Consider the following 13,769-nt stretch of genomic DNA (forward strand, 5'->3'; position numbering starts at 1 on the left):
TAAATATTTTATGTTTGTGTTGTGGTAATCACTTTCTTCTATTTCTTTTTTTAAGTTGGCTATAAAAAGTTGGCATATCATAGGAGATGGTTTATCAATAGAACTTGTAGCTACCGAAAAAGGCAATAGAACTACAATAATTTCAAACCTTCCAGAATTGGAAAAATCCTCTCTATCAGACCAATCATCAGTAAGTAGACTTTCTTACTATTTCCTTATACTAAGATGAATGTCTACACTGCAAATAAGAGACCATTGCTGTGTTGCATTCCTCAGCCCATAGTTTTATGTGATTCATGATCGCATGGATATTTGGTATTGAAGAGACCTTACTGGTAATCTGCTCAGTCCCTCCTTTTGAAGGCACTGAAACCCAGAAGGTTCATTAAGTTCAACCTTGGCATAAAAAGTTCTGTAGTGAGCACAATTTAAATTATCTTTTGTCACAAAAGTGCATTACAGGAGAAATTCTGGAGATCCTACACCAACCCTGTGTACATTGAGTTTATTGGGGGGAAGAAAAAACAAAGAACAAATAGCCTTAAGCATTGGTAGAAAGCATTTTCAATTGTATAATGATATTTCTGGCCAGTTTTCGGTACTGATTAAAAAAAAGTATCAATGAGGCAAACATTGTTTTTGATCCCTATATGAATCTGCCCATGTGCTTTTACTCTGTCTCCTAAACACATGCAGTTGCTCTTAAGGGTGCAAGAGAAGACAAATGCATCTCTTCTTGGCCCTTACCGCTACTGAGACAGGAACTCAGAATTTAAGCCTATTGAGAAAAGAAGTAGTGGAATCAGCTTCTGCAGGTAGGGGCGTCACATATCTCATCTGCAGGTTAGGACAGAACTCAGAAAGGAAAAGCACATGTCCTCATGCACAGGTTACTGGCTGTATTAGCCCATGGAACACCATAGATGTGCTGCTTTGATAATGTCCCAGTCCCAGCTGCCAGGAAGACGTGACTGTTCACATTCCAGAGCTACATTCAGAACCTGAAGCAGACCCAATTGTGTGTGCACTTGTGCCCCACGTGTCGCTCACTCCCTAACCCCCAGACAAGGCTGTGGGTGATTAGTACCTCTGCTGGCCGGAGGACCACACTCCTCCCAGCATGCAGCTGGGACTCTGACTGTTCTTCCTTGAACCAGCTTTCTCAGAGGTGGCCCAGGCAGTCAGTGTGGCAGCTGAATGTCAAGGAGTGGGCACTCTTGAGATATTTATACATGATGATGTTGTAACTCTGGGTGTTGGAGTTGTATGTTAGGAGGTAAGAGTTTATCTATAGCCGTCTTTCATTTTAATAAGAAACTGCAACTAACAAGACTAATGAATGATGTCATTTCATACAGGTAATATTAGCTTCAGGCTATTTTGCAGTGTTCAGAGTCAAACTTACTGCAAAAAAACTAGAAGGGATCCATGATGGAGCCATACAGATAACAACAGACTATGAGGTAAGGACTTTATGGGGATTCTTGTATGTGGGGTTTTTTCTAAGTAGAAACAGAAAGCTTACGTTTACTCATAAAGTGATAATTTATCAGTTTCATACCTTAAAAACTGAGCTTTTGCAAATAGTTCACAGAAGATTGATGCTCCCTAGCTCTTAGATTTCTGATAAAACACAAACCTCATAACTAAAAAAAAAAACAACTTCAGAAAAATGCCATTAGCACATTCAGAACTGCTCTGTTAGAAACGTGCTTACAGCTGGTCATGGCCTTACACAGGCTGCCTGGATTTCCTGGCTTGCATGTCTCTGATTGTCAACGCGATCATAAATACACTCTTTTGTAACATTTCTAAAAAGGAGAGTAAAATCAGGAAACCACGTCTTGATTTGAGTTTTTAGGTTTGTGTTTATGTGAGTCATTCATGTCAGAGGTCAGAAAAGATGATTAAGCTTGCTCAAGACTGTCTGGGGTTAGTGCTGCATGCAGTAAAACTTTAAATAGATATATTTTTGCCAAATGTAAATATTTTTAATATTTAAAAGTCAAGCACTGCTAAATTCAACAAAATATTACCCTATCTTCATCCATGTTTTGAGCACATGCAATCCTCACATAAAAAAAATCTAATTGCAAAATAAATAGAACTGGTCAGGGGCCAGCATTGTGGCTCAGTGGGTTAAACCACCACCTGCCGTGCTGGCATCCCATGGGAGGATCGGTTTGAGTCCCAGCTGCTCTACTTCTTGTCCAGCTCTCTGCTAATATGCCTAGGAAAACAATGGAAGATGGCACAGTGCTTGGGCCCCTGCCACCCACATGGGCAATCCAGATGGAGTTCCAGACTCCTGGTTTCGGGCTGGCACAGCCCTGGTTGTTAGAACCGTTTGAGGAGTGAACCGTACTATGAAAGATCTCCCTCTCTCCCTCCCTCCCTCTCTCTCTCTCTCTCTCTATATATATATATACACACACACACATATACACTCTATATATATACATATATACACATATGTGTCTATGTATATTTGCCTTTCAAATGAATAAGTAGATCTTTATTTAACAGAATTGGTCTCTTAATAATAAGTTACTTGTTGGGAGAATGTCAAATTAATTTCCTCCAAGTACAGAATTTCAGAATTAAGAAAAGATTTTAATATGGATAAAAATAAGAGAAAATATTCTAAGGAAGTATCTTTGTGAGTTACTAATGATGTGTGATTTGGGATTCTGACACTAAATATTTGACTCATTTTTAAATGAAATTAAAGTCTGTTTCTGTATGCAAACAATAGAGAACTGACCGTATAACTCTAGAAAATGAATTTTCCATCCCTTGTTCTAACAGTATAATTTGACTTTCCTTTTAAATCCTTGTAGTTTGAAAATTCTGTCTTTGCTGCTTCCCCATTGTTTAGTCTTACTTCCCTGTTTTTATTGGGTAATTGAGAAGGCACTGCAGTTTATTATATTTCATTCCATTTTATGGAGTACATTGGACAAATTAAAAGCATCTATGGTTGAATTTATTATTGGTTTTGAGTTGATTCTTGCTAGCAGAAGTCCCAAAGTGAATTTTTTAATCCCAAAAAGTAATGCAATAATCGTCATTTCATGGTGTCTGCTGCTTCCCTCCACAGATCCTGACAATCCCTGTGAAGGCTGTGATCGCCGTGGGTTCCCTGACCTGCTTCCCTAAGCACATGGTTCTTCCTCCTTGTTTTCCAGTAAGACAGTTCATTTCTAGATTTATTTTTTTCTTTCTTTTTCCTATTGCTTTTACTGCTGTCTTTCTAGAATTAAGTGGTAAAGTCAGTTATTCTTTATTGTTTATTATAAGATAAGACATTCCAATGTTTTAGAAGAAGTAAAGAAGAATAAGACATAATACAGGCCAGCACCGCAGCTCACTAGGCTAATCTTCCGCCTGAGACGCCAGCACCCCGGGTTCTAGTCCCGGTCGGGGTGCCGGTTCTGTCCCGGTCGCTCCTCTTCCTGTCCAGCTCTCTGCTGTGGCCCGGGAGTGCAGTGGAGGATGGCCCAAGTGCTTGGGCCCTGCACCCCATGGGAGACCAGGAGAAGTACCTGGCTCCTGGCTTCAGATCAGCGCGGTGGGCCGGCCGCAGCGCACCGGCCACAGTGGCCATTGGAGGGTGAACCAACAGTAAAGGAAGACCTTTCTCTCTGTCTTTCTCTCACACTGTCCACTCTGCCTGTCAAAAATAATAATAATAATAATAAAATTTTAAAAAAAGACATAATACAGTCTCTTCCCTCAGAAAGTTTTCTGTCTAGGGACAGGCATTTAGCGTAGCAGTTGAGATACTCACATTCCACATTGGAGTACCTGAGTTTGATACCTGGCTCCATATCCTGACTCTAGCTTCCTGCTAATGCACACCCTCAGAGACAGTAGTGGGTCCCTGCCACCCACAGTAACTGTGTGTGTTTGTAACATGAAGTTGGCTATGAGAAACATACACCTTATTTCTGACCTCTTCATTTAAGGACTGAATTGGTATCTTTTCAATTACTTTGTAATTTAAATATGGCTAAAAAAATTTTAAACCCAGTGCTAGATCATTGAGCCCAAGGACGTCTGAAGGTTTCTGGGCCCCTCTAGACAATAGTAGTTGTTTCATATGTGGTCCTGGAGTACTTTGGAAATTACTGCTTGTAGCAGACCTCAGATTGTGCCCTACATATTTCCTTACAGATTGACCTCCGCACTGACGCTGCAATCCTTTAGAAAGGGGTTGAGGGATCTTCTCTCCCCGGTGGCCGTCATCTAGGAGAGGAGAGGAACAAAGCGGTAGAGGAGGAGCACAGGGAAGAGTCGGCTCATACATTTGCAATGTGCTTAAGTGTTCTGAAGAGGGCCCACAGATTGAAGCAAGTCTGGGGCGATGGGGACATAGAAGAGTCAAAACAATGGTCCAGGGTTTGAGCCTGGAGAGCAAGGAGGAAAGCAGTGGAAAATTGGGAAAAGGTAGTGCCTCTACAGGGATGTGGGGCAGCTAATTCAGGACATACTGGGCGAATGTAGATGTATCTGCTGCTCTGTGACAGGAGAAACAGGGTGTTGCAAAATCTTAACGCTGTACATGATAAAAATGAAACTTAAAATTTATCTCGTTAAAATACAAATTCTGAGTTATTAGATGCGGCACATTTAAGTGTTCAGTCTTTAACTCCTTTTTTTTTTTAAGATTTATTTATTTAAGAGGCAGAGTATACAGAGAGGGGGAGAGAGAGAGACGAGTCTTCCATTCACTGGCTCACTCCCTAAGTGGCCACAACGGGCCAAGGCTGAGCCTGGCTGAAGCCAGAAGCCAAGAGCTTCCTCCCAGTCTTCCTACGTGGGTGTAGGGGCCCAAGCACTTGGGCCATCCTCTGCTGCCTTCTCAGGTCATTAACAGGGAGCTGGATTGAACATGAACTGACACCCATATGGGATGCCAGAGTCACAGGTGGGCAGCGTCCTGCCAGGGAGGTGCAACACTGAATGAAGCTCCTGGCTTAGGACTGGTCCACTCCGTTCCAGCCATTTGGATAGTGAGCCAGCAGATAGAAAATTTCTCTCTCTCTCTCTCTCTCTGCAACTCTACCTTTTAAATAAATACATAAATCTTAAAAAAAAAAAAAAAAAAAAGATTGTAGCAGCTACTAGGGGACTGGATATCAAAGGGTTATGGAATGACCAGAGCATTGTGGACTTCTATTCTAGCACTACCAGTGAATGGATTTATGACTTCAAACAGCTCACTTAGACTTCTCTATTCCTTTGCCTCCTCATGTAAAATGTGGACAATCAAAAATACCAATACTTGTAGAATTGTCCAAAAAATTAAATAAGTAATGCGCACAAAAGGCTTAGCATAATTGTTGGCTCATAATCTTTTCCTAGCTCAATAAAAATTAATTTTCGTCCTACACCACAAAGTACTCACGGTTTTAGATTGTGTCCATCATTCTGTAGCCATGTTCTGACATGACATCAGCTCCTTGGGTCTTTAAATGTTCACCTTCCTGTCATTCCACTGTGTACTGAGTTACCAAACTCTTGACACCATTATTCACGCATAAGAACTTAGTTCCTCTGTTTACCCTCTCAGTCAGTGACTCCTAAATGCTCAAATCCTGGAAGGGAGTAGTTCACTTAGAAGACAGCAGATATGTCAGAGTGAGAAGTCCCATGCGTGGAGTAAATGAGAAAGCATTTGTGTTGGTTTTGAACTGCTTCACATTAATTTTTCAGATGTCTTTTAATGGCTTTCAGAACCAGATATCTGCCAGAGTTACAGATCAACTTTGTATAACCAGATTCTGTAAAATCTGTTTATCAGATGGAGAATACTAGAGCTGACAATGATGTCTCAGAATAAACATTTACGTAACATACAGTTTCTTACTTAGTACTTGAATAGAATTACAGAAGGGACGTCTATGTGCACGCCTCTTTTGATTGGCACCGCCGCACGCCTGCGAGGGATGTAGTCCTCACAGGTGCTCGAGCTCGGGTGACTGCCAGAGGCACCACCTGTGCGTGCTGCTCTGGTGCTGTTCCCACTGCGACGGCGTCTGCCTCGTGCTCGGGTGTTCTGTTCTCACAGGGCTGTGAAATGGGGGTGACTATTCTTCCCGTGTACTCTCTTAGCTTCTGCATTTTGAATAGCAGATATTTTAAAGGTTTATCATTTTAGAAATTCCAGGTAGGTTGGGATCATGTGTACAAAAAGATAAGATTCTGTATTCATCCAAAGGAAAGTAAAAGATTATGATATAGTCTTACAGAGGGTTCTTCATCATTTTCATTTTTATTTAAAATTAGTACCTAGCGAGAGAAGTCATTGGTTATGAAAGTTTAATCTGTTTGCTGTTTTAATAAGATATTTGATAACCCATATTTTTCAAAGATGTCTGACTGCTTTTTGATCACTCAAATGGTACTCTCTTTCACAGAGAAAATACTTTTTTATCGTTTGGGTTTAGATTTTAGAATTTAGTCATTTCAGGGTGCCCTTGCCATAGAATAAGCAAACCTTACTTAACAGACTGAAAAAAAAATTCTGTTTAACTAAACTTATTTTTGTTCGTTCCTTAGTGGCATCTTCAAATGACTCTGTGGACATTTTTACTTCAATTCATTTTCACAACATTGTAAAAATTTATCCTCTTAGTTTTTATATGAGTGCTTTGGGCTCTTGATTTCAAATTTAGAGATTATCAACAGCTGAGAATTCCAGTGTCTTGTGGGCTTTAATTTCCTACAGTATGCTTGTCAGCTCTATATGTGATCTTGAGAAAATTCAGCCATATGCTCATGAGTTTCTTTGTTTCCTTCCTTCAGGGGAAGATAGTTCATCAGAGTTTAAACATCATGAACTCCTTCTCACAGAAGGTGAAGATACAGCAGATCCGATCTCTGTCGGAGGACGTACGGTTTTACTACAAGCGATTGCGGGGTAATAAGGAAGACTTGGAGCCCGGAAAGAAATCAAAGGTTTGGAAATGTTATATTTTTGAATTTCAGTAAATTCCTATTTTGTTATTGTGACCGCCCATGCACGTGGGATTCATGGTTCTCCTGTGCCTCTTTGTAGATTGCAAACATCTATTTTGACCCTGGACTGCAATGTGGGGATCACTGCTATGTTGGCTTGCCTTTTCTGTCCAAGTGTAAGTTATCTTGCTTTCTCTCATGCCTTCCCTCCCACAAATACCCTTTTAATACAAGGTTGCGCTTTGTAAAGTCCATCCCGGTCTCTTGGTATAGAAATCACCGGAAGGAGTTTGGTAAGTGGATGTAGATGTAGGGCCAGGTCTGTCATAACATGTGTTTCCTTGTTTTAGCTGAACCCAAAGTACAGCCAGGGGTAGCCATGCAAGAAGATATGTGGGATGCTGACTGGGATTTGCATCAAAGCCTGTTCAAAGCATGGATGGGAATAAAGGAGAGTTCAGGTCATAGGTGAGTGGCTTTGTTTTAAATACCTCAGCTATCTTTCCACATTTGAAACATCTCAGTCGACGTGTTTTCTAAATCTTAACACTAGTCTTATATTAGGTTATTTTAGTTTATATTTATAGCTGAGAAAGTATATCCAAGAAAGTTATTATGAGGCATCCTAACTTGCCATTTTAATTGTATATTGCTCAGAAATATACCCACTACCATTTTTCTCTTTTCTCCAGTGCCTTAGATACTTCCTTAAAGTCAAAGAAACTATTTGAAGTTGTCTTAATGTAGGATGACTGCAGTGTTCACCTTAATCACATCCATTTGCATAAGAAAGAGAGTTTTAATCTACCACTGACCTCTGTGACAGGCAAGGAAACCGTTTTCTAGGTTTATCCCCACCTTAGGAGAACGAGTGTCTATTTGCCCCTTGTGGAAAGAACACACGAGCAGCCCATGTGCAGCGGGCCTGGCATGCCCTTTCTGAGTGCTGAGCTGGTAGGGGCATGCCAGGCCCGCTGCACATGGGCTGCTCGTGTGTCATGGCAGGTGGGAAATGTGCCAGTGACAAATCAGCACTGCCCTGGGTGCGAAAGCAGAGCGGTATTTGGTAGTATAGAAATCTAATCTTTCCACCTACTTCAGAAAAGAATTTGACTAGAATGATGATGGTGTGACAGCTGATGAAAACTGCGCTTCTCATTTGGCTGATTGGGTAACTGGTGACTGGCTGTGTTAGTCTCCAGACCTTCCAGACCAACACTGGTTGTTGAATCTCAGCAATTGTTACCTGAACTCTGCTGTAAAGTTTTCTCCTTAAAATGGTTAAAACAAGTATAGAGCAGCTTACCCAGATGGACTTGCCAAGCGAGTTCTTATTAAACCTTTGCTTTGTACCACGCGTTTCCACAGTGGACATCATAAAGTACAGGCGAGCTCCGCCTGCCAGTATCCAGTTAGGAGTGAGTGGCTTGAAGTGCTGCCCAAGCTCAACTGCTGGGGAACCTCTTCACCGCCCTCTCCCCACCCCTCACTCCAAGACGCCTGCCTGCCTCCCTCTGTGTGCCTGCATCCCAGTGTGTCTGCCCTGTGCCACCAAGTCCACAGTGAATGTGGCACTTTTCCCTTTGTGTTACCTTGTCAGTGTGTGTGATACAAAGGATTTCTGCTATGGATCTTACAAAACCTGTGCTTACTGATGTTAGAGTATCACAATCCAGTAGTATGAAGACTAAAATAATCTTCAGTGTTTGCTCCCAGGGACCTTGGTCCCTTTTATAATGTTTCCTTGGGGAATGCATTCTGAGTTCCAAACAACTGGCTAATAAACACTCGTCAGTAGGGAAATACTCAGATGAGGTCCTGATTGCTGCTGAAGACTTGGCATGTCTGCTCAAAACCCTTAGGTACTTTGCCTCTTCGACTGATGCCTTCCTTGTATGTGAGGGTGGCTTTTGTTTTTATAGAGGGGAGAAAGGCCATCTGCCAAACAGCACAGCCGCTGCTCTGCTAACTCAGTTGTGACTCTTAGCACCCTTCTCCTGGTCATGTAGGATCCTTTAGGACCTCCATAAGATCCTTTGTTCTTTGTATATGCCTGGGTAAGAGTCCAGGTTTTCTTATTGGGTTTATGCTTTTCAGGGTTTTTCAACATTTAACAGGATTGCAAACTAATGCTACTGAAACTGTTCATAAGATTTGTCATCCTTTACATATACAGTCCAAAACAATACAGGTGATTAGTGATACATGATTTTGGCAACTCTGTGCCAAAACAGAGACATCTTCACATAGCATTAAAAACAGAGTACAATGAATGTTAGAGCAAATAAACCTGTGGTTTTTTCAGCGTCAGAATAGAATTTCTCAGTTACATAAGCCTTAAGAGAATTTGTTGTGTTCAGAAAATTCAAACATTTCATGTTGATACCGCTACTTATAAATCGTTTTTCTAGACTGAGTGCTATATTTGAAGTCAATACAGACCTTCAGAAAAATATCGTATCCAAAGTTACTGCTGAGCTCTCCTGGCCTTCCATACTCAGCTCGCCCCGGCACTTGAAATTTCCACTGACCAATACCAACTGTTCTTCAGTAAGTATTCAGAGTAATGCTGGTCTTAAGAATCAGTTTGTAAGTTACTGTTGCTTTTTTCTGTAGAAATCTTTTACTTCATGTTTCATTACTTCCAGGAAGAAGAGATTACTTTAGAAAATCCTGCAGATGTGCCTGTCTATGTTCAGTTTACTCCTCTGGCTTTCTATTCCAACCCTTCAGTCTTTGTAGACAAGTTAGTGTCAAGGTAAGCACTGCTTGAGATAATGGTATGTATGGTATCAAATGATCATTCTGCACACTTGAAACTTCAGTGAAGCCAATACAATCATAGATTGAACCTAAAAAGATTCTGGACCTCTCAAGTAGAGAGAAGGTACTGGAGGGTGAAGCTGATGTTATGTTAAGCATCTAGAAAAGCTTTCAATTTAAGGCAAGAAAAATAGTGTGGAACTCCCTCCTGAGTGATTTGAAGAGAGAAAATCAGTGGAGCCTTCCCATTTTTTTTTACTTTAAAAAAGTGAACAATATATTAATTACAAGTTGTGGCCTTTAATTTATTAATCTGATAATATTGATCTCAAAATCTGCCAGAAGACAATTTGAAAATAAAGCACAAATTTAATTCTCTGTTATTATGATGCTGTTTATGAAGGAAATATATGTGCATTTTAATTTTAGGTTTAACTTGAGTAAAGTGGCAAAGATAGATTTGAAAACACTGGAATTCCAAGTCTACAGAAACAGTGTAAGTATTCAGACTTCATACTAAAACAATTATAGAAATGATCAAAACCAACCTGAACGAAACTATTGACTGCCCTGACGTTTGGCTGAAGAGCAAAGTTCCTGGAGAAGTCAGAGCAGTCCAGTGATTATCTTAGAGACAGAGAAGGGTGGGTGAGATTTAGATCAAGGTGAGGCACACTGAACAGAAGGTTCCTGCTTGCGAGCATTTGTAGTCAGCCAGGAAGGTTTATAATCATAGCTACCAGAGGTTGTGAGAGTATACAGGTGAGGTGTATACTAATAAAAAACTTATTTTTATTAGCCATGAAAGTATTAAACTCAGTCTTCTCTCTGGATACTTTCTAACTGTAAACCCCAGGAACCTGACTCACAACTGACTGTATTCCTACTTAGCAGAATAGCGTGCATGACTTTCATTCAACTGGTATTCTTGGGTTCAAAATATATACATAAGCCGGTTGGTTCTAGGAACCAAACTCTTCTCTGTAACCACTGTGCACTGCCTGTCACGCGAGGCGCTGGTGTGGAGTAGGCGTGTCACTCAGGAAGAGCACTGACGCCCCTGCATACTGGCCCAGTCTGTCGACCCCAGGTTCAGCTGGTCCTTACCATCGTAACAGCCGCTAACCAACCTCAGCAAACTCGGTGTCCTGGAGTTCTTGAAACATTGTGCTCTTTCCCATAGCTTTGTGTTTTAACCTGTAAGGCGTGCATTCGCCAAACATCTTTTAGAATAGTTTTTATAAGCCTGTGTTTAAGCCCAAAAATTACTTTCTTGTAGTTTTCACTGTTGTATTTTTTTTTCTCTTGAACAATGACTAAACCACTAGACTGAAGTTCGGACAGTTAATGCATTTTAGTCTCCTGCCTTTCTCTTGGGGGTCTCTTTGTGCCTTGCTTTTCCCATCTACAAAATGCCAATATAACAAACTGTTCCCGGAGGTTACCTAGAGTGCTCAAAACCGGAACTTTCCTTCACTCTGCTTTTATAAGTGAGAACATATCAAAGTAGCTTGCCCTGAACCTCTTTTGAGTCCGTGACTGTGAGTAGTGTTTGCAAGGTGTAAAGTACCGTGATAGGAAATGGAGGCAGTCCAGGGGTAAGCTTAGGATACATTCTGTCCTAGTTCCCTACAGTGCTGTAGAGCTGTGCTTCTGAAAACGTTTGGTCTCAAGTCTCCTAAAGATAAGGTTAAAATTACTAAGGACCCCAGAGAGGTGTATTAGAAATTAAAACAGAAATCTTGAAAATATTGATGTAATTCATTTAAAATAACCTATTCCTTTTAACACAAGTAACAAAAAATGAAAACTAGCTATACTTTAAAAAGTATTTCTTTCTCAAGAACACTGAATTATTTTACATTTCTGGAAATCTTTTGAATGACTCTCTTGCTTAATGGACAGGTGGATTCTCACATCCCCTTCAGCATTCAACCCCTGCTGATCCATTGTTCTGGTTTAAGTATGTGATGGAAATCTGAACTGATACAGACTTGGAAACTGACTTGATAGAAAAGAAGGAGTATCTTAGTTGTTTGTTTTAAGATTTATTTATTTGAAAGAGTTACAGAGGCAGAGAGAGAGGTCTTCCTTCCTCTGGTTCACTCCCTAAATGGCCAATCTGAGCCAGCAGCCAGGAACTTCTTCCAGGTCTCTCATGTGGATGCAGGGGCCCAAGGACTTGGGCCATCCTCCGCTGCTTTCCCAGGCTACAGCAGAAAGCTGGATCAGAAGAGGATCAGCCAGGACTTGAACTGGCACTCACATGGGATGCAGGCAGTGGCTTTACCCACTACACCTCGGCACTGGGCCCCTTAGTTGCTTTTTTAGTTATAACATTATCCATCAGTCACTTGAAAGCTGCTGCTTTACAGAGATAGGCAGACCTTACACACGTTGATCCAATTCATTCACAACATCCAGAAAATCATGCTCATTAGTCCAACCACCAGTCCCATCAGAAAATTTGAAACTCACAAGAGAGGATACAAGTTATCCAGAATTCTAAATTTTGCTCTAAAGCTTATATTTTACCATTAGCAACAAATAATTCGGTTATTCCCCTTCAGGGGACAGACTCCCTCGTTTTTATGAAAATGTCTGCTAAATATCCAAGTCTGAGCGTGACTGTCCATCATTCTCTCAGACGTGAATGATGTTCAGTTTGTTCAACTTACATCTCTAGGAGCTTCTTAAGGGAGCATGGTAGCCTTCCCACTTTCTCACATAGATTATTTTTATTTTTTAAAGGTTCATTTATTATTTGGAAGTCAGAGTTAGAGAGAGGAGACGCACAGAGAGAGAGAGAGATCTTCCATCCGATGGTTCACTCCCCAGTTGGCTGCAACAGCCAGAGCTGGGCCAATCTGAAGCCAGGAGCCAGGAACTTCTTCCTGGTTTCCCACGCAGGTGCAGGGGCCCAAGGACTTGGGCCATCTTCTACTGCTTTCCCAGGCCATAGCAGAGAGCTGGATCAGAAGTGGAGCAGCCAGGACTTGAACTGGTGCCCGTAAGGGATGCCAGCACTGCAGGCAGTGCTTTACCCACTACACCACAGCACCGGCCCTTCTCACATAGATTGTTGAAACGTGTTCAGCAGGGTTGAGATTTAATAAAATAGTATTTATTACTGCTTTATCAAGGCCGTTTTTCTCTTTTCCACTGCAAGTGCTTGGTAGTAAAGCATACAGTAGCTATGAGGGGCCTGGGCACCACTGCCTTGGCTTAGGCTGTTGGGTCAGCTGTTTTGCCCTCCACTGCTTACACTGACCATTGCAGAAACGTCACAGTAAAAAAGGCAGTACTGTCTGTCATTCTTACTGTGAAAATAGTTTTGACACTGTGGGTACGTGCAAGGATCTCTGAGATGCCCGGGAGCTCTGGATTGCTCTTGAGAATGATCACCATAAAGTGAGTGCAGCTTTATTGGTCCCAGCGGCATCAGCATCTCCAAGCACCCCCATGTTATCAGATATAAATTAGCTACTGTTTGGGGGAATATACAAGGCTACTTGAAAAAGGTCATGAGAAATGGAATTAACAGAAAACTTTATCTTTGGAGCATGTGTGTAGCCTAGTGGTTAAGACTTCCAGGTGTGTCCTGTATCACAATAGCTAGGTTTGATACCTGCCTCCAGCCCCTGATTCTAGCTTCCTGCTAATGTAGGCCCAGGGAAGCAATGGTGATGGCTCCTATAATTGGTTCCTTGCCACCCATGTGAGAGACCCAGATTGCACCTGCAATTCTCAGCTTTGGTTCCAGCCCAGCCCTGGCCATTGTAGGCATCTGGGGACTGATAGGAAGCTCTGTATCTGTTTTGTGGCTCAACCTCTCAAACTTAAGGGAGAAATATGCTAAGTTTATTTGAGTACAAAAATTTTTGGAATCCATGCATTTTTTGGTTTTATTTTTTAGTTATCTATCTTTTCCTTCATATGTTTAGTATATCATAGTGTCCATTTGTTACTCAGACTACTTAAAAGGGAACTTATTCACAAATCATTTCGGAGCAGTTAGAGTATTTTCTTGTCCTTGTAGACTT

The 13,769-nt window shown here is 41.3% G+C and overlaps 1 protein-coding gene across 2 annotated transcripts in view; it reads left to right on the top strand.

Moving 5' to 3' along the window:
• Positions 1–13,769, top strand: part of TMEM131 (transmembrane protein 131) — a 168,604-nt gene that overhangs the window by 118,143 nt on the left and 36,692 nt on the right. For both annotated transcript variants that reach the window (XM_002710001.6, XM_017339810.4), the window contains exons 17-25: positions 56–190; positions 1,359–1,463; positions 3,101–3,187; positions 6,811–6,963; positions 7,064–7,139; positions 7,314–7,431; positions 9,375–9,513; positions 9,612–9,721; positions 10,156–10,222. In XM_002710001.6, the coding sequence (XP_002710047.3) occupies positions 56–190; positions 1,359–1,463; positions 3,101–3,187; positions 6,811–6,963; positions 7,064–7,139; positions 7,314–7,431; positions 9,375–9,513; positions 9,612–9,721; positions 10,156–10,222 (990 nt within the window). The remainder of the gene's footprint in view (positions 1–55; positions 191–1,358; positions 1,464–3,100; positions 3,188–6,810; positions 6,964–7,063; positions 7,140–7,313; positions 7,432–9,374; positions 9,514–9,611; positions 9,722–10,155; positions 10,223–13,769) is intronic.

The sequence above is a fragment of the Oryctolagus cuniculus genome, chromosome 2 (genome assembly GCF_051225735.1).
Source record: "Oryctolagus cuniculus isolate XC-2025 breed Fujian yellow rabbit chromosome 2, ASM5122573v1, whole genome shotgun sequence".
In the NCBI taxonomy this organism is placed as follows: domain Eukaryota; kingdom Metazoa; phylum Chordata; class Mammalia; order Lagomorpha; family Leporidae; genus Oryctolagus; species Oryctolagus cuniculus.